The 22,021-nt window shown below is 40.0% G+C and overlaps 1 protein-coding gene across 1 annotated transcript in view; it reads right to left on the minus strand.

Moving 5' to 3' along the window:
* The window catches only part of CDH8 (cadherin 8), a 409,933-nt gene that overhangs the window by 151,672 nt on the left and 236,240 nt on the right, over window positions 1–22,021 (minus strand). The window contains exons 5-7 of the mRNA XM_070770688.1: window positions 21,053–21,220; window positions 17,149–17,336; window positions 12,902–13,155 (exon numbers count right to left, since the gene is read on the minus strand). Of these exons, the coding sequence (XP_070626789.1) occupies window positions 12,902–13,155; window positions 17,149–17,336; window positions 21,053–21,220 (610 nt within the window). The remainder of the gene's footprint in view (window positions 1–12,901; window positions 13,156–17,148; window positions 17,337–21,052; window positions 21,221–22,021) is intronic.

The following is a 22,021-nucleotide window of genomic DNA, read 5'->3' on the forward strand; positions in this document are numbered from 1 at the left end:
TCTAAGCCCTGTATATTAATTTCTTAGTTAATCCTCCTTTTACTTATGTAGCCCACATAAATTGTTATGACTCTCAATGCTTTGAGTCATAAAATGAGGGTCATATACATTTTTACCCAGCCACAAAGTTAGTGAGATAATAAGTGTAATCTCCTGACCATAATATCTGACACTTAATCAATTAGTCAGTGTTGAATAGTTGTCAGAATGGTGGTATTTGATTTTATGTTTGTCCAATTTTTGTCAGAACCATTAATTATATAGTAAAATATGTTTTTATGGAAAACATTGTACACCCAAGAAATAAGAGTAGTGCATATAAAAGTAGGTGTTTTGAAAATTTCCTAAAGTTATTTATATACACTTAAAAATTTTAATTGGACATTCAGACTCAGTAAGTGCTAAGGTCTTATGGTAAGTGCTAGGAAGTAAGAGGTGAACCAGATGTATCCTGTCGGGACTCCCCTGGTGGTCCAGTGGTTAAGACTTGACCTTCCAATGCAGGGGGTGCAGGTTCGATCCCTGATCTCGGAAATGAGATCCCACATGACTCAAGGCCAAAAAACCAAAACATAAAACAGAAGCAGTGTTGTAACATACTCAATAAAGACTTTAAAAACGGTCCACATCAAAAAAAAAAAAAAAAAAAAAACAACTTAAAAAGATGCATCCTATTAATTCTTTAAGAAATGGAAGTGCATTTAGACTCAAATAGCTTGTTTACTTGCTATCACAACAAAAATAACATATATTTTTATGTTATAAATAACCATTCCTATATTCAGCCAGATAATATCTTTCTAGGAGGTCAAAAGTGTTTTTTACCAAAAATGCTCATCCCTAAAACACAGTGCCTGACCACATGGTCTAATCTAGTCTTGGATCTTCATGTAAGTGCAAAGCCTAATATCATGTACTTGTTGTTGAATAAACGTGCTCCAGACATGTTTCCTCTTTCTCCAGTGGAGACCCCATCCTCCAACTTAACCACCCCGTGGGCTCTGCTCCCTTTCCACATCTGTTCTGCAGTTTCAGATCCTTGGTTTTAAAGGACATTTAGATCTTGTGCTGTCTTTTGCACCATTAAATACATCTTTCATAACTCTGAACCTTCTTAAGGACTTCCATAAACTTTATTTTCATTTACCATGAAGCTATTAATACATAACTCAGTTGACTATCCCAAACTTGACTTGTACCACAAGAGCCATTTATAGTTATTTCAGCTAAGCCTATTCCACTCGCCAGCAAACTGACTTCAAACACACAGAAGAGAGCTAATAAACGTCTGATAGGTGGATGGGAATGACATTCCTCCATCTTTTAACATGTTCTCTTCTTAAATATGCAATACTATGTTTTCGTCTGCAACACTAAGTCAAATCTGATTGTCCTTTATCAAAAGCAAGGTTGTATAATACACTGTGTCACATCAGAATGTAGAAATATAAGGAAAACTAAAGGCTTTGTTGAAATGACTCCCATAAATATTTGAACATCAGATAAGAGTGTCAAGCTCCCTTTGTTGGGATGCAAAATAGGGGATTTATTTTGCCTTATGAGTATAATAATGTTAGATAACACAGCTCAGCCTATACAAGCAGCTTTGTTTCTCTCAGAATATAAATGTTATTATTAAGTTTTGTTCCCTGGAGGGTACAGAGACTTCACCAATCACAAAAAAATAAAAACATTTTAAACCCCAGATAAGCACTTTTCCCATTTTTTCCCCCTCTTTAAAACTTCTTATGCTTTTTTTAAAAAGCACCCTAGATCACTTGTCTTAAAATAGTTTATTAATATGTGAAGCTTGATTTTTTTATTATTATTATGAGTCAGGTTTATTGTACCACACTGGAAACATTTCAGCTAAATCAATTGGCTGCTTAGAGCCTGCATCTCAAAATACAGAACAGATACATATTTGCCACCACACCATAGTGTGGAGCTAGATGGCTAGCAGGGTGAAGTTAGTCAAATTACTCCCTCAGTAAAGAGGTTCCCTGCACTTGTGCTGGAGGGATGTGAAGATACACAGGGCAGCTGCCCCTTTAAGGAAGGACACCAGAGCTGTAGGAGGAGCAGTCAGGGGAAACCCTCTAAGTATCAGCTCCTGAGAATCTGCCTCATTTTCAGAGATTGTCCTGTGTTACCTGGAGATTAAGCCAGCAGAGGGATAAAGACACTACCAATTTGGCAGGACATAGGACTCCTCTGATGATCAATATGCATTCCATTGGATTGGGCCAAGGCTTTGCCAGGCCTGCACTGCAGGTTAATCGTGCCCCCTGTCCGCCTGTTTCTGTCCCCTCCCAGTCACAGGTGCTTCTCTCTAACAAACAGCTTGTACTTCAAATGCCATCTACTTTCAGGGAAAACAACCTGTAACCCATGTTTTTAATGGGAATATGGGAGTAAGAATATGGGTAATCACAGAGTTCATGTAATATAGTATAAATGAGATACCTGTGAAGGGCCCTGTACTAAAACCCTAAACAGACATAACTAAAGATCCGCAAGATACTCCCAGTATGACTCCTTAAATATCTACTCTCGTATTGGGGAATACATGTTAGAGTTTGTCGAACATACTCCAGCAAATCTATTCCAAGTGAATTTCTATTTCATGTCACTTCATGTTTTCAGAGAAAGAGAAATGCTGCTGGAATCAGAGATTTTTCCAAGACACTGAAAAGCAGAGACTAATTTAGTTAAGACAATCTGTATTGTAATCATCACTGAGGTCTAGAGAATGGAAGGGGCAGGTAGAAAAATCAGGTATTATGAGAAATTCATGCAAGAAACAAATATATTCCCCACTCCAAGTGAGTAAGCATCCAGGTCTTTTTCATGATGCCTTTTCACAGTCCATATGATAGTTATTGGCTTCCCCTGTGACTCATCAGTAAAGAATTTGCCTGCAATGCAAGAGATGAGGGGTCCATTCCTAGGTTGGGAAGATCCCCTGGAGGAGGGCATGGCAACCCACTCCTGTATTCTAGCCTGGAGAATCCCCATGGACAGAGGAGCCTGGTGGCTACAGTCCACAGGATTGCAGAGTCGGACATGAATGAAGCAACTGAGCACACAAGCATGATAGCTATGGTGATTTCTCCAAAAGCTATGCTACATGAAGCCAATTTTTTCCAGTAGATTCAAAGTAAGTGCACACAGGGTCAGGGGCCCCATAGAACTAACCTCCGGAGGGTTCTAAGGCAAGTATGGAGGATGTCAACTCCATCATATACAACTGGATTTTAATACAAAGAATTTCTTTGACTACAACAGATTTTTTTTTTAAGAATTTTTTTAATCCTCTCTCTAGGGAGTTTTCTAGATAGATTAGGATCCTGAAATTATGTGAGAATCAACTGTTAAGATTACTGATGAAAAACCCAAGCTCTTACCAGTATACCGTAGGAGATGACAAACTCTTTTGTAAAATAAATATCTTAGGCTTTGCAGGTCATACTGTCTCTGTTACAATGACTCCACTGCAGTTCTTAGGCATAAAGGAATGAGAGTGGCTGCATTCCAATCAAACTTAAAAGAAAAAAAAAAAAAAAAAAAAGAAGTGGGGAGCCAGATTCGGGACACAGGCTATACTTGACTGACTTCTGGCCTCATGTAATAGAGTTTAAACTATTTACTCATGGAACACACCCGCCCCCCAACCCCTTCATGAAGGGTCTATGGAAAGGAAAGGGGGCAAATTTATATATTATAATAACATATAGACATGTATCCTCTTACAAAATAGGAATAAGTGCCATGATAGCTGCAATGCTTGATGGATTAGAATCTAGAGCTCAGACCAGCAAGGAAGCCTGAGCGTCCTTTACCTCAGATGCTTCTGATTCTCTACAGAAATTTCAAACTTTAAATCTCTTCTTCTTAAAGAGTGCAAGGCACCTGAGCCAATTAACTTATCTATGAAATCCTAGTGCAAAGAAACTGGAGTTCAAATTGATCTGGTCACACTGTCTTTAGTCCTAGTGATGTTCCTTAGAGCACAGCTAGGGAGATGCTGCTCTTGGAGAAAAGTGGTATATATCTATTTTTCAAATTTAACAGGCATAAATGCACTTTAAATTATAAAGAAATGTTTTGCTAAACATTGGTTTGCAGCCTCTGTATGGCAAATTTACAGGAAGATACATTTTTGAACCAACTGTGAGTGAAGATGCTATTTAGAGTCACTAATAATGAAATAAACCCCTTAGTTATGAATCAGTTATTATATTTCACTGAACTCCAACTGTTTCTTTCTCACTGTTTAATTTCATTCTAGCTTTTGTTATTGTGCCTAAAGAAACCATTTTAACATTTTCTCGCATGCACTTCAAATATCAAAAATTCCATCGACAAGTTTTCAGCTTTTTGGCTCTAATTGCTCTACTGGTTGCTCTAACTGCTTTAATAAATAATATTATCTGAGTTCTGCTAGTCCCAGAATTCTAAAGTCCCTGCATCACACATTATTTATTATACCTTTAAGAGAAAAAGGAGCCTTTTTCTACCCAAAGCTTCTCTTAATAGTGAGAGAGAAAGAAGAGGCAGGGAGGGAGGTATGGAACAAAAAATGAGAGAAAAGAAGATACACACAGTCCATGCTCTAGATTAATACTAGGTTCTCTAGAGTGTGACATAGTTCCACATTAGCATCACTGAGTATCTGCAGTTCCTTCTATTGCAATCCCTTAGAAAACTAAGAAGTCTCTTCTTCTGGGTGAGCCTAAAAATAATCTAGTTTTGCTTATCATTTTTCCGATTGAATTAAAGGTTAGATAACTGTGAAAGACTTGACTTTAACACAGGTGTGCAACTCGCTTCCTTACTATAGAGCAATGTCCATGAGGGCAGAGGCTCTGTCTCTATAGAAATCCCTTGAGAAACCATGAGTTCTGTATATCTATATCTAAAACATAGATATAGATATGTGTGTACCATTCCATATGTGACATATATATATATATATCATAAATGTTATATATGTACATACATATATGTATATATATATATAGTAATGTGAATGAATAGGTGACTATATGACTAAATGAATACATGACTTAATTAGTATTAATCATTGTTAGCTGAATTAGCAGTACAGTGAGTTTTTTGGGGGGAAAAATGACTTGGATAAGCTGGTACTTTTGAAATGGGAAACATTCACATTTTAATTGGCTAAAAGTGTGCAGGAACTGAATGACCAAGGTTTAATTGCTTTTAAAAGACTCCTTGTATGATACTAGACCCCTGTGCACTGTTGGTAGGGAAGGAAAGTGGTGCAGCAGCTGTGGAAAACAGTATGGAAGTTCCTAGAAAATTAAAATAGAATGACCATATGATTCAGCAATCTCACTTTTGTGCGTTTATTCAAAAGAACTGAAATCATATTAGCACCCCCACATTCACTGTAGCATTATTCACAATAGCTAAGATGTGGAAACAACGTAAATGGCCATCAGCAGATGAATGGGTAAAGAAAATGTAGTATATGGTATATTGTTGTTTAGCCTCAAAAAGAAGAAAATTCTGTAATGTGCAGCAACATAGATAAACCTGGAGGACATTGTGCTAAGTAAAAGAAACCAGTCATCAAAGGATAATATAGCATGATTCCACTTGTATTCCACCTGGGCTCTTGCTTCCCTGGTAGCTCAACTGGTAAAGAATCTTCCTGCAATGCAGGAGACCCGGTTCAATTCCTGGGTCGGGAAGATCCACTGGAGAAGGGAACAGCTTATCCACTCCAGTATTCTAGCCTGGAGAATGCCATGCACTGTATAGTCTATGGAGTCGCAAAGAGTTGGACCCGACTGAGCGACTTTTACTTAAAACAGTCAGAGTCATAGATGCCTAGAATGATGGTTGTCCGGCTGGCCTCAGAGAAGGGAGGAATGAGAAGTTGCTATAAAGTGTCACTTACATTCTGCACAACCCTGTGGCTATAGTTAACAATACTGTATTGTACCCTTAAAACTCTGTTAAAAAGACAGATCTCATGTAAAGTGTTCTCATCACGATTAAAAACAACAGTAAAAAGAGACAAGGTCTCTTGGGAATTATTGCAAGACTGAGGAGAGAGTCAATCGATACACAGTTTATTCACCATACAATTACCAGGTTCTCTATGAAATATTTCCACTGTCGCACCATTGGATATCAGGACTATCAGAAGTGCTTTCAGGAAAAGAGCTCATTAATGGTAAGCCTGGTGTCTGAGGTGAATTGTAAAAATGCCAGAATGCAAGTAGGAAAAAAAAGGCAGAGTCTTGTGTTGAGTGGGCACTTCAAGAGAGGAATTCGGACAACACAGCACTGTGGCCATCATGGTTATGTGTCAACCCACTTTGACTGCTGAATAGCCATCATGCCCACTTTTAATTCAAGCAGCTCATGTAGACGTACGGGAAACGCTTTGAAAGAAAAGTAGGAAGCAGCCATCAAAAAAGAAAACAGTCACATGCCATCTCAACACCATGGTGACAATAAATACACACTTGACGTGTATTTATTGGGTGGAAAATAAAAATGAACCATAGCAGGTTTACATGAAAGCACTGACCGTTAATTAACACCCACTCTGTGCTAGTAGGGGCTTCCCTGGTGGTTGAGCAGTAAAGAATCCATCTGCCCATGCAGGAGACGTGAGTTTGATCCCTGGGTCTGGAAGATCCCCTGGAGGAGGAAATGGCAACCCACTCCAGTCTTCTTGCTTGGAAAATCCCACAGACAGAGGAGCTTGGCAGTCTGCAAGCCATGGGGTCACAAGAGAGTCGGACACGACAGCAACTAAGCAGCTGTGCTAGTAAGTTGGCCTTAAGTACAAATAACTTGCTGCCTCTAACACTGTTTCAGAGTGTCTGTCACAAAGTAAACAGTAAACATTAGCTGTCATCATCCTACACTTCATGCAAATGCCAGGACCTAGCAAAGCACGTGCAGACATAGTGGTCAATGGTAAGAAGAAATCTGGATTTAACCCTAGCCCTCACACCTGCCGCTATATCACCATGCATAGGAAACATCCTCAGTTTCCTTCCTCGTAAAACTGGAATCATACTGAGTACTTCACAGGTGTCTTTTGTGAGAATTAAGTGAAATGATACATAATAGAAGCTTAACACAGTGCCTGATTCATCAAATACCTATTGTTTCTCCTGTTACCTCCTTAATCATAATTTGGTTCACAGCTGATAGTAACAGACCCACACAAAAGGGCTAGGCTTATTTAACTTACAAGCAGAGTACATCATGAGAAACGCTGGACTGGAAGAAGCCCAAGCTGGAATCAAGATTGCCGGGAGAAATATCAATAACCTCAGATATGCAGATGACACCACCCTTATGGCAGAAAGTGAAGAGGAACTAAAAAGCCTCTTGATGAAAGTGAAAAAGTTGGCTTAAAGCTCACCATTCAGAAAACGAAGATCATGGTATCTGGTCCCATCACTTCATGGGAAATAGATGGGGAAACAGTGGAAACACTGTCAGACTTTATTTTTTGGGGGCTCCAAAATCACTGCAGATGCTGACTGCAGCCATGAGATTAAAAGATGCTTACTTCTTAGAAGGAAAGTTCTGACCAACCTAGATAGCATATTGAAAAGCAGAGACATTACTTTGCCAACAAAGGTCCGTCTAGTCAAGGCTATGGTTTTTCCAGTGGTCATATACGGATGTGAGAGTTGGACTGTGAAGAAAGCTGAGCACCAAAGCATTGATGCTTTTGAACTGTGGTGTTGGAGAAGACTCTTGAGAGTCCCTTGGATTGCAAGGAGATCCAACCAGTCCATCCTAAAGGAGATCAGTCCTGCGCGTTCACTGGAAGGACTGATGCTGAAGCTGAAACTCCAATACTTTGGCCACCTGATGCGAAGAGTTGACTCATTTGAAAAGACCCTGATGCTGGGAGGGATTGAGGGCAGGAGGAGAAGGGGATGACAGAGGATGAGATGGCTGGATGGCATCACCGACTCCATGGACATGAGTTTGAGTGAACTCCAGGAGTTGGTGATGGACAGGGAGGCCTGGCGTGCTGTGATTCATGGGGTCGCAAAGAGTCGGACACGACTGAGCGACTGAACTGAACTGAAGGAGCAAGAAATCCTCCACTCATACTCTGGTTAATTCCACAGCCTGGTATACTCTCCTTTTTCTTGATCTTGTGCATCCTGAATTGCATGAAACCAGTTAGAAAATGAATGGGTTTTGTATTTCCTGCTAATTCAGAGCAGCCTTGCTTATAATAGCCAAGATATGGAAACAATCTAAATGTCCATCCATGAATGAATGGATAAAGAAGATCACACACACACACACACACACACACACACAAACAAAATGCAGTGGAATACTACTCAGTCATGAAAAAGAATAAAATCCTACCATTTGTGAAAATGTGGATGGACCCTGAAGGTATTATGTTAAGTAAAGTTTGTCAGAGAAATAACAAATATATAATCTTACTTACACGTGCCATCTAAAACAAAATAAAACAGAAACACACTCATAGGGATGAGTAGCTACCAGAAGGGAAGAGGCTTTTGGAGGTGGTGAAATGGGTGAGGGTGGTGAGCTGTATGTTGGTAGGTGGTGACTGGGCTTGTGGTGGTGAAAAGTCTGTAGTGTATATCGATGTTTATACCACAAACATCTGTACTATAGTACCTACCATAGTATAACACTTATACTATAAACATTGCAGTCTAACTATAATTCTGCACACCTGAAACTTACTAGAATAAACAAATAAAAAAGATTTGCAGAAAAAACTGGTCCTGCTAAGCCATCCCAACAGTTTGTGTCAAGACACAGTTTGTGTCACAGAAATCACAAGGAAAGAAAGGGAGTGTGACAAAGGATAGAAATCAGGCATTGCATTGTCAGAAAGAAAGAACAAAAAATGGCTATGCACCACAGTTCCATCCTTGACTATTTGTGTGACGACAGGCAAGATAGTCTTTTTCTCCTCAGCTTCCTCATCTGTTAAATGAGTATACACATTATCTCACAGAGGTGTTAAAGAATGAAATGAACCCATGTAGCACATCTCTGCCACATATTAAGCACTCACTAGTAGCAATATTCACCACAGTAGCAAAGGCAAATTAGACCAAATGAGGTTAATTAGACTATTTAGCATGCAACTGATAAGTGAAAAGAAAAAGATAATCCTGCACAGTCAGCAAACTTTAGTAGAAGAATCTCTACTAAAATGAGTACTAGGCTTTTATTTTGCATTTAAGATATGAAATTTATGGTGGCTTTATTAGTTGGTAGTCCTAATAACTCCACTTATTTTATTTAACAACTTAATTATGTCAGTAACTGTCTGAGGAAAATGATATTATCCTAGAATACCAAGGAAGAAGCTGAGTCTCAAAGAGAATTCCAGAGACCAGCTATCTGTCTGGGAAGTAGCATTGACAGGGTTTGAAACGATCTGTTCAAGACATGGCATCTTTTAAATAATTTACACAACTATATTCTATATTACTGAGATGCATATGCTAATGAAGAAAGTAGCACATGCTTAATTAATGTTCCCGGAAGGGAGATTTTGCCTTTGTGTTTTGTCTTTGTATCACTGTGTGTTTGCCCTGTGATTATACAAACATAGATATAAATACAGACATGTTTATAGACACAGACACATGTTTAGTTATAAGAATTTTTTAAATACATTGATATTTTTAGCCTGTCAGTGAGCTCTCAAAAGAAGCAGAGTCGTAGAGGAAGCTGACCAGCCAATTAATGACTACATGTTTTAACATGGCCAATGCCACAATAAATGCCTATTTCTTGCTGGATAGCAAAGCAAACATTCCCCTAAACGATGGATACAGTCTTGTTAGTATATAAAATACAACAGTCCTAAAGAGACAATCATGCGTTACTATTTGTTACTTGATAATTCCCTGAATATCTGTGTCCTCTAGTCCTGTTTTAAAAGGTTAAATGGCTCTAAATCTGTCTGCTAGACGTATAAGGAACTCTGTACTGCTCTGGCTAGTCAGGAAATTTAATTTTCTACAGAAATTAACCAATTGTGCATAGAAAGAGGAAAGCCACTCTCCACAACCCAACTCGGGGACTAAGGTGGGAGGGGGGATAACTGCAAAAATGCAGAACAGATACTGAAAAAATGCAGTTGGTGATTCTTACATTCTTATCCCATGGAGCCAATGCACCGCCAATTAGAACCACGTGGGGCGCTCTTTCTGAATAACGCATCAAAACCCTACTGGAAATGATTTGAAACACTGATCACCCCTTCTTTGGGTGGGGCCATATATGCCACCTGGGCTTCCCAGGTGGCGCTATATTAAAGAACCTGCCTACCAATGCAGGAGACTTAAGAGCTGCGGGTCCTGTCCGTTGGTTGGGAAGATCCCCTGGAGAAGGAAGTGGCAACCCACTCTAGAATTCTTGCCTAAAGAATCCCATGGACAGAGGAGCCTGGCGCACATGGTCCATGGGACTGCAAAGAGTTGGACATGGCTGAAGTGAATTTGCACATACACAGGCACATATGCCAAGGGAACAATTAATAGCACTTGCCTGCCATCTACCAGAGCTACAGATATGACTGTGTCATCAAATGGCACTTCATCTGTCCATCTCTTCCTGGGAACATGGCCCCAAGCCTCCTTTAGTTTGCCTGGAAATGAAATGCTTCCAAACCAGGCAGTTGTTGCTAAGCAGCCTCAAGCTTCTTATACACCTGCCTTTTATGCCAATGGCAGTAATAAAAAACAATAGCAATAGCCGTAACAATCAACTGCAGTGATAATAGTCACTGGATTCCCTGTGAACTGGAATGATTCTAAAAATATCCATTTTTACATAAGTAAAAAGATAGATTACAACACGTGGGGAGCTCTAAACCTAGATTTTTACCCATTTCTGCCCATTTGAGGTTAGTATTACTTCAGTACCAAAAGTTCCTCACACTTCATCTCTAGCTGATGAAGGACATGTCTCCGCACAGGAAGTTTGTTCCTGCTGGTACTCCAGATTCCATGTCTGGGGTGTACCCGGAACTCCTCTGATATCTGAACCCCCACTTTCCATGAGGGTCCTCCGCTTGGCTTGCTCCTGGCCCCCTATGGAGTCTTTGCTGACAGGAGTAGAAATCTTGACAAACCCAGTGCTAAGCTGGCCCACGGTCTCTCGGTCGGTTCAGTCTTGTTTACGCTTGCCATTACCCTGTCCCTTATGCTTAAAGATGTGAAGGAAGTGGGAACTGCTCAGTTCTGTGTTCCTTCAGAAGAAAATGGGTAACAGTTGAAAACGGGGCAGATTCATTTACTCAACAAGTATCATTGCCTCTATTTATATTAGAATTTCAGCATAAAGTGATTTCACAACTTCACCATTTAGTCAGAAAATGGACATCCATCTAAACTTATTTTTCTGGATTCTTTCTTCCCTGGTATCCAATTCTTGTCCCTTTTAGAGGTACGGTTCTCTTAACAAATAGGGAGGATTCCGTGTGCCTACAGCATGTTGAGTTCCTTAGAACAGAGAATAGGCAACTGACCATTCCTCAATTCCCCACATGGAGTTTTACCTTCTTAGAGGTTGCTCTTTTGAAGAAAGCATTTTTTTGGTATCCTTATGAGATACACTCTCATCCTGAATTTCAAAATGGCTTGTGCTAAAAACAACTTTTCTGGATCTGAAAAGGATTTTTTTTTTTTGCCCAGACACAAATTATTTGGGGCACTGACTACGCCGAAGTGTTTTACCTCCAGCCTCAGCGTTTCACCACCCTCGGGAGTATTGGGCATTTAATACAGGAACAAGAATTGAATAAACATAGCTTTCAGAAAGCCATTTGTCTATCTAGAGTTTCCCTGAATAAAGTAATTAGAAAAATATCTGCCCTAAGTCCCCGTAATTTAGAAACTGAATGACTTGCATATAAGCTGACATCTAACTCATAAATTAACTGGACAATTCTTTAAAACTGTATTCTTCTATATATATTTTCTCTCTCTTTTTCAACAAGCATTTCTCAGAAAATATTTGAAATCCACACTCAAACACGTCATTAACCAACACTTCACCCTTGGAGACCAGTGGACAAGTTATAGATTTTCAGTGTTCTTTCGGAAGAAAGCTATTTAGCTTGAGCATCTGCACCGTCATTTGGGTGACTGGCAAAAGAGAAAAGATGTACACAGTTCAACAACAACAACAAAAAAACCCAGAACTGAGCCTCATTTCTAAAAAAAAGAACAAAATCCTTAATGAAGGGTTATATTTCTCATCTTGGGAAAATTTTTGAGCAGGGAAAGTATAAACAAAGGGTACTTTTGAAATAGCAGAGAAAGGTTTTTGTCTAAAAGGCACCCATGCAGATATGCTGACCGATCAGAAATGTCCATCTAGTAATAAAAAGATAATTTCAAACCCAAATACAGAAATAAGATGAGGGTCTCTTACTACTCCAAGACAATACCTTACAGCTCTAAATTTTTATACATAATCCATGTGATTGTCAAAGGAGAAAGAAAAGAAAATAGCAATCCTTTTCTGATGCTAGAAAACAAAAGGACAACAAGCAAAAACAATGTAATATAAAGGGTCCACCCAAAAGCACTGCAAAATACATGTGATCTGGCCTTTTCACTGTGCTCTCTGAAAGCCAAACAGCTTTCTTCATCTTAGCATTTCTGGCTCTGAGCATTATATATAGCTGTTCCCAGGTGTGTGGGCATATGTGTGTGCAACACACCCATAGACACAAGCGTGGTGCATGTTGACCAAAATCCCTTGGCCATGTGAGCAGTGTCTCAAAGGCAGCCACATGGACTGCATACATAATTACATTTTGTACTGATTTGCTTGTCACAGGCCGTAGCGAATCTTCCTTTTAAAAGAGAAATACCTTATTGGACTGGAGGTGATGTCGGGGTCACGAGCGGTCACCTGCCCAATCACGGAGTTGAGAGCAGCGTTCTCATGCACTTCCAGGAGGTAAGTCGGTGAAGAGAAGACCGGAGGCTCATCAGCATCTTCGACGACAATTTTGACGGTCGCCGTGTCTTTAAAGGGCCCCCTGCCGCTGAAACGCGGGTCAATGTGGACATTGGCCGCCTCTACCTTCAGTGTATAGGATTTTTTGGTCTCAAAATCCAGAGGCTGTTAAGAAATGACAAAGATGAATGTTTCTCACTAATGACCACAGCCGCGAGAACAAATGAGTATAACACTGATGGATGATCGTTATGTGCATTTAAGCCCATTTGTGAGTCTTAATGGGATCACTCTCCTATCCCCCATATTCAACCTGTAAATTTTACAGGCATTTATTGATATCTGTTTATTATACAAGCTCAGTGAATCTAATCTCCTACTGTTTTGTTTTGTTTTGCTCATTTCACTTGGAATTCACAAAATATTCACAGTCATGAATCGTGCCATCAAAATTTCACTTCAGAGTCATAATAAAATTTTACTAGTGATGGTGTGACCTGCATACCAATCAGTCAGTTAATCGGGCCTCTGCTGGTCGGAGATAAGGCAGCATCAAACACAATCTCTATCTGGGAAGAATATTTTTTATCATTTCTGCAACAGTGTGTGAAATGTAAAGAACAAGAAATAATCATTGTTTAGTCCATGGAGACATTATAAAGCATAATTTAGCACTAATCCCAACAAAGAGTGTTTTCCTATTTCACTTCTAGAGCATCACTGCTTTGCTGATCATGGCTAAAATCAAGTTTATTCTTTTTTAGGGCATTCTGAGAAGGTCTCTATTATGAGTTCCGTGCTGTGAAGCAGGTGGACATATAAAGATGTATGCAGATATATATCTACCTGTTTTTATATTTAAGGGAAGGAAGAGGGAGACAAGTAGATATATAGATAGCTAGGACTTACTGTGTCTTCTACAAACCACTTAAAAGCAATACGAAATTACCTCATTGCACCATTACTGAAAATATTTCTGACCTATTAATTCTTCCTGCCTTAAAAGCCCCAAAGACTTAATGATCTAAGTAAATAGAGGAAGGTAAAAGAACACAGCCCCCCTTAACAACCCAAAGCCCATCTGCGTCAGAATCCTCGCTGTCCAATTCTCTCAGCAGGGCATAATACTTCAGATGTCAAGGATGTATTTCTGTCAAGGTTCAAAAAGATAATTTAGGCTTGCACTGCAATTTCTTATAAGAAATTGAACTTTACATCTGTGATGCAAATTTTTTTTAAAAGAAGTCTGAACACAAAGCAGCATTACTGAATTCTTTCAGAACTCTCCTACAAGCTTATATATACACATATATAGTGTTGATTTTTATATTTGAATTTTTTTCTAATTGGACTGGACTTTTCTTGAGAGATATTTTCTAATAAAGCAGATACTCAATCCTGCGCATTCTGAAATTTCTAAGCACATATATACACATACCCATGAATACATGATTCAACATCATCATTTTCACAATTTTGCAACAGCCCCAACTGTAACAATTATGTAATTTCAAATTCTTCACAAATGCCATTGAATATAGCATATTATGCTCTGCTAAATTCTTAGCCCAACCTGAACACATTCTGGTGTCCTTAGGACTTTATCAGACCAAAAACAGGGTCCATGCATTGTGGGAAAATGACTCCGTACATCATTTTCCAGAGTAAAATGCATGTGTTTCTTGGTGTTGAGATGTGAATATGTTTCTAAGTTTATGAAGAGCGGTGAATAAAAATAGAGCAAATGGCTAATTGCTTCAGTTTATAAAAGCACCTTATGGTAACAAAGAATAGCAGTTAATAATAACAATAAAAATGACATTAGGAATCATTAACCAAGGAAAATGTGGCCCTGGGTTATTCAATAATTGACTCAAGTATAATTATACTGTACTCTATTTCAAACATGAGTTTTTAAATACTTTGCAACTTTTACTACTGAGCTCCATCCAGGTCAAAACGAAGCATTGCTCAGCAGAGTTAAAATAGATGCAACCAATTTTTTCTTCAAAATTGATTTTTAAACTTGATTTTGTATTTTAGAGTATATCCAGAAAATTCCAGGTTCTCACTGTCAAGACCTCCCTGATGGGGGACTTCAAAAGCATGACCATGGGGAGCAGATCCCTGTGTAACATGAGAGAGAGTCAGATAGTAAGCTCGGAGTCATGTCAATATATTGCTGATCAAGACAGAGGGCAGAACGACTGGCTCCCAACAGCGTGACTGATCATACGTCTTTCAATTCATGAATCAGCAAATCTGTTTTAAAATTAATTTCTACTACTTCACAACAAACATGCAGTACAATACTGAGCAAAATACTCATTATGAGGATAAAGGGGCATTTTCCTTTGCAAATGCCCATGTCCATAAAATACTGAACTGTGCTCTACACATTTTTTTTTCAATAAACTTGTCATGATGAGAAATAAATATGGAAAATGTGCAGAATCTTTCATATTTACCATACGTACATACACACAAATGGTTGTGAGCAAAAGCAATCACAGATTGCCATATATTCTTTGTACTATTTGTGGAGATATTTCTTTCTTCAGTGGTAGCCCCAGGTGTGTGGATGCTAAGTCGCTTCAGTCCTGTTTGACTCTTTGTGACCCTATGGATGTAGCCCACCAGGCTCCTCTATCCATGGGATTCTCCAGGCAAGAATACCGGAGTGGGTTGCCATGCCCTCCTCCAGGGGATCCTCCCAAGCCAGAAATAAAACCCGTACGTCTTACATCTCCTATATTGGCAGGCGGGTTCTTTACCACTAACACCACCTGAGAAGTCCATCCCCACACCCAGGAACAAAACAAAGCTGAGCTTCACTGACCTCATTGCTTGGACATTTGATCATAATTTGGAGTATCTTATGTTAGCCAGGTTGGCCCTGTCCTTTCAGGGCCAGAACGAGCCAGAATAACAGGCTGACTAGTTTGTCTGTCTTTGAGTTTCTCTAAAAGCAGAGATTGCAATGAAGACCTAGGAACCTTCAATGCATGTTTTAGAACTACTCCAAGAGTTGGACTGTGAAGAAAGCTGAGCGAGGAATTGATGCTTTTGAACTGTGGTGTTGGAGAAGACTCCTGAGAGTCCCTTGAACTGCAAGGACATCCATCAAGTCCATTCTGAAGGAGATCAGCCCTGGGTGTTCTTTGGAGGGAATGATGCTAAAGCTGAAGCTCCAGTACTTTGGCCACCTCATGCGAAGAGTTGACTCATTGGAAAAGACTCTGATGCTGGGACGGATTGGGGGCAGGAGGAGAAGGGGATGACAGAGGATGAGATGGCTGGATGGCATCACCGACTCGATGGACATGAGTCTGAGTGAACTCTGGGAGTTGGTGATGGACAGGGAGGCCTGGCATGCTGCGATTCATGGGGTCGGACACGACTGAGCAACTGAACTGAACTGAAGAAGCAGGAATACAGAAATGGGGGGGGCGAGTTCTATAGAAAAGGCATTGAATTTGCCACTTTTGTGGGCTAATGAGGATCCCCCTCCCCTCCGCCAACTGAAAAATCTCTGAGGAGCCACAGACAATCTGCCTCAAGGTAATTTCTTCCAAGAAAACTGTCCACAAGTCTTTGTCCTTTATTGCTTGAAGGCTGCCTTCAGTGTTGACTTTCCTAGATAGCTGGAGGCTCTGGACAAGAACTGAGCAAGTTCCTGCGACTCATGGTAAAACACTGAGGCACAGACAGGAGAGAAATGATGGATGAGATGGCAGGCTAGCACCACCATGGTCACTGCTTACTGAGCTTTAGCTGAAATATAAAGTAGGACCAAGAGATAGGATGTGAGAAAGGACTCTTACTTTTTCTTCTTATTTCTTCCAACATTATTTATTATTCATTTATTTGACTATGCCTGGTCTTGGCTGTGCCACATGGCGTGTGGGTTGCGGCATGTAGGATCTAGTTTCCTGACCAGGGATCTAACCTGGGCTCCCTGCATTAGGAGGACGGAATCGTAGCCACTAGAACATGAGGGAGGTCCCAGGACTCTTACTTTTTCATAGCTAAAGAAGCCAAACCTCCTTCCCTTCTAAGATTATATCAGGAAGTCCACCCAACCACCACCATCTTCAATGTTCACATTTCAAAGAGGTATTAATATTTTGAAGATGAGCAAAACCTTCCTGAGCTTACCTTTCTCAGTCTTATAATGCCATCCTGGGCCTGGGCATCAGAAGTGATCTCAAAGAGTGCTGTTCCGTCTCCATCAATGATGTCATAGGATGACTGTGCGTTTTCACCAATATCCTGATCATTGGCCTTCACCCTTCCTATGGCAGTGCCAAGAACCACGTCTTCTGGTACCGAGAAGTGATACAGACCTTAGGAAAGAGGAGAGACCCTGAGCACTGCATATGTTCCATTCATTCATTCATTTAGCAAATACTTATTGGGCACCTTTCTTGTTCGAGGTACCTGGGTACAGATGTGACCGACACAGTGATGGGAAAGGCAAAAACATCCTTTTCACTGTGGAACATACAACCTTTTACATGAGTCAGAGACAAATAGTTCCCAGAAAAAGCAGCGATCTCTCTTTGAAACTCTTCTGAGTTATGGGACTTACTCAACCATATGTTTACCAAGTACATATTTGGAGCAGAGTTATATCAGGATATTAGTGAGTCTGTGTGAATGTTCTTCCCCATTCGCTGTATAATCACATTGGCTGCCCTTGGGGATATTCATTGTTGCCCAACATAAAATATTAAGCTAATTTCGGCACAGATAGATGCAATGTGTAACACACTGAAAGTCACTTTTGAAGTTACCTTTATATTTACAGACTTGTAGACCATTTTTGATAAAATCCAATTACCAAGCCTCTGCTATGCCCTGCAGCAAGCTGTTCAGACACATGAAACACTCCTCTTGTTACTAAAGTCCTCCTTGCTCTGAAGACCAAAAATCCTACCTTCAAAACTCTCTAGGCAAAAATACAATTACAGTGTGTATCCCTTCTCCTAGGGGGAGGCAGGACAATGTGTCTAATTAGTTATATCAGTTCTTTTTTTATTCAGATCACTTTGACTGTTGCACCGGTGCCATTCGCTCTCATTGGTGTAGGGGAAGCTGCTGGTACCCCAAGCCCTAACCTCTGGTAGTAACCACTTCAGTCACTCATATCCTCTAGCCAACAGCCAACTTCTGAGGGTTTCCTTTGGCCTTCAGAACCCATGTTGCCCATTGCCTGTCAGGCTAGAACTCTCAGAAAATTAACACCCCTCAAAGACTCACACAACTTACTATATAAAATCCCTGGCTCCATCACCTCTCTGGCAGGATAGTCTTAAGCTTGTTCTTTCCTTTTGTTTATTTACAGGGTGCCAGGGTATCCCCAAAGGGATGGAGCTCCAGTTTCTTCAGTGGTAGCTGGCTTGAGAATACACAGCATTGGCTTTCTGGCCTCCCCTCCCTCACATTCTCACTTCCAAACTGGCCTTTCTTGGATCATCTCCAAGATAAACCACTTATAATCAAATTCTTGTCTCAGTGCCTGTTTCTGGGGAATCCAAATCCAGGCAACCAGGAAGTTGTAGTCCCCATGTAACGAGAACAAGGGGAAATAAACGTTCAATGGACCATAATCCCGAAAGGAAAAATTAAATCTAGAGAACATTACCTGAGTCTATTTTGAACTCAATCATTGAGTCCCTTGGATAAACTAAGGCCTCATTGTACCCAGTATATAAGGATAACTTCTTATGAGGGAAAAATTTTCTAATGGCAGTGGCACACTTTTATCTAATGATGGAATCAAAATGCCTCTTAAAATCATAATATTATGGGACTAGGGAACAAAACAGTTTTTTCACAAGGTAGGCACCAAAAATCATCATGTCAAGCACAAGTCTCCCACTCCCCCCATAATCAGTAATGATTCCATTTCCTTCCAACTTTATATTTCAGGTAAGGTCTTGTGATGATTCCTCAAGATGTGCTTATTAGGTAAATAAGACAGCATGGGGCCTCACCTTACTGCCAGCCCTGCAACAGGAAGCTTTGAGAAATCGAGCCAGTGACACGTTTCATTATCCACTGTTATTCTTCCTACTCTCATCATCCCTTTCAGTGTGATCATAGTTAATCATTATTACTTCTAAGAGAGGAAACACTTGTGAAACTCATAGGCTACTGTGCAATTGAAACAATAATTTTCTGAGAAAGAGGAGTTGCATGCTAGTGTATTAACTATAATGGCAACTGAAAAGAGAATAAAAGAATCGGGGGAAAGATGCAAGAGACAGCGTTTTTAATTTCCGTCATTTCGGCTTAAAAAGGGTTGCATTGTTGTCTGATTTATGAATGGCCAGATGTGGATATTCTCACATGCTTAATGAAATGCAGTATTTCTTGTTCTTTCTACCTTGGCATTTTTGCAGAGAATTTTTCCAAAGCACCTCAAATGTGTCATTTCCAAGCCTTGTCTCTGTCTCTCCCTCTCTCACTCTCCTTCTCCCTCATCTGGTTTCTCTCTCTCTCTCTCTCTCTCTCTCTTCAAAAACCGTGGTTTTCCTAAAGTATTTTCTATCCCAGCAAAGAGCACCAGCAGGCAGCTGATCTCTCATGTCAGGAAGAGGGTAACTTGCATCCTCGACTGAAAGCGCAGTCTACCCTTAGACTGTTGTTAACATTAGCCCTCAAACATCTATCACTTCCCTCCATTCCCACACGATCGACCCTGCTTGCCAGGGCTTTCATCACCTTTTATGTGAATGATTTCTAGCATCCTTTACCTGGCTGCAGTGTGGAAAAGACTCTGGAAGAAGGCCAGCTTCCATTTTCTCTGATTTCCTTAAAATCAAATCCTATTATTCAACCTACAACTTAAAATATTTTAATGACTTCCTAGCGATATTAGGAGGAGGGAGCCTGGAAGGCTGCAGTCCATGGGGTTGCTGAGGGTCTTTACTTTCACTTTTCACTTTCATGTATTGGAGAAGGAAATGGCAACCCACTCCAGTGTACTTGCCTGGAGAATCCCAGGGACGGGGTGCCTGGTGGGCTGCCGTCTATGGGGTTGCACAGAGTCGGACACGACTGAAGTGACTTAGCAGCAGCAGCGATATTAGGATAAAGATCATGGTACTTAAAATGGCCTACAGATCCAAGGATGACTGACTCCCTGCCTAACCTAGCTCTCCAGACTGTGCTCCAGCTGTAGTGGAATTTTTTCAATTCTCATTCAGGGCCACATACCCTTCTTCACAGGACTTTTGGGCATCTATTTCCTCCAGTTGCAATGTCCATCCTCCCTTTCATGGTTTCACCTTGTTCCCAATTCCTACTCATCATTCATTTCTCTCAATTTAAGGCTCTCATGTCAGAAAGCTCTTCCTAAATCATCTCTCTAATAGAAGATCCCTTGCCAAAATGCACAGAAGGAAAGGTTTCTATGAGAGTACAGGAAAGTTGGCAAATAATGATCGTCTTCCTGATTCACTGATGGTGGCTGCCTCAATTGCTGTTGCGAGGTTTAGGAGGCCGAGCACAGCTTTCACAGGCACTGGGAGAGTCGGTGATCATTGATGTCCCGCCAGCCACTGGAAGGAGGAGTATATATTTTGCAGCAAGTGTACTGTATATCTGCCTTCTCCACCTCAGGCTCTAGAGATTTAGTTTCTTTTATAGAACAAGTGGGACTATTGATAGAGCAATACCTGAGGTGCGTTTCAATCATTCTCTCCAGTTTTCTTCACAGGACTACCCTGGACTAGAGAAATAAGCACAAATCTTTGCATCCAGGCTTGCTGGTTCTAATACTCAGCTGTGATATTTACTTTATGTTTAATATTCGAAAATGTTCTTATATATGCTTTGAAATCTGTAAAGTGAGGATACATGTGGGCTCCAAATGATAGCATGGGTAGTCTCCTACATACATGGGTTTATTCTACCTTGCACGTCAGAGGCACTCAGTGATTGCTATCAGTTTTTCAAATGACTGAAAATTAGATTTTTCATTGAATCTAGTTTTCATAGATTCAAATGAAAACATCATACAGAGATGCTCATGCAACACAGGGAATTCACTTACTCTGGGCAAATTTTGGAGGATTGTCGTTCACGTCAGTGAGGGTCACTGTAAGCGTTGTGGTGCCAGACAGGCCCCCCGAGTGTCCCCCCATGTCTTTGGCTTGAATAACGACCAGGTACTCCTCCTTGGCTTCTCTGTCCATATTGGGAAGGGCAGTTTTTATAATTGCTGAGGGGAAGAAAATGGGAGAATGACTTTCAGACAGCTCATTCAAAAATGAATGTGTGAATCACACACACACACACACGTGCACACACTCATGCACACATACAGAAACACATGCATATACCACAGATCCCCACTCAGATAATTTTCTGTTTTCTTTTGACATTTAGCTGGTGTGCATCTCTGATGCCAACACTGAGAAAGACTGTAGTCATAGACATTAGTGGATTACTTGCAAAAGTACATTTTATAATGTATAAAAAAGAACTTATAAAAATGTACATTAGAAAGTAAGTTGAATGGCATACTCTTGCCTACCAAATTAAAGTATAAATCATAACATAGATTCATCTACCCAGGAAAACCCTGGAAGTGAAAGAATCCTTCAATTTATCACAGACTCCAATTCCCCTACAAGAGAAGTAAATACACAAATAGCTGGAAGGCTCCGAGGTCAAAGATAAATTATTCTAAGGCTCACAAATACATCAGAGATGAAAGAAATAAATGCATTATGAGAATCAACTCAGATGAATAAAATGCCAATCAGAATTAATATAGGCAAGTGTCTAAGTCCAGGCATTGTTCAACTACATTTATATTTTAATTGTTTAGTTACATCATGACTATTGTAAAAGTAATAAATGTTTTATAGAAACAGAAAGATAGAGAAAATAGAAAAGGGGGTAAACACAAAATCATGTAAATAATGTAGTATCAGTTCTAAAACGTGAACTATTTTTTTCTGATATATTTTCAGAGTTCTATCTTTCTGCTTCTCAGTATATTTCACTAGTCATTTAA

Source organism: Bos indicus, chromosome 18 (assembly GCF_029378745.1).
Source record: "Bos indicus isolate NIAB-ARS_2022 breed Sahiwal x Tharparkar chromosome 18, NIAB-ARS_B.indTharparkar_mat_pri_1.0, whole genome shotgun sequence".
Classification (NCBI taxonomy): Eukaryota; Metazoa; Chordata; class Mammalia; order Artiodactyla; family Bovidae; genus Bos; species Bos indicus.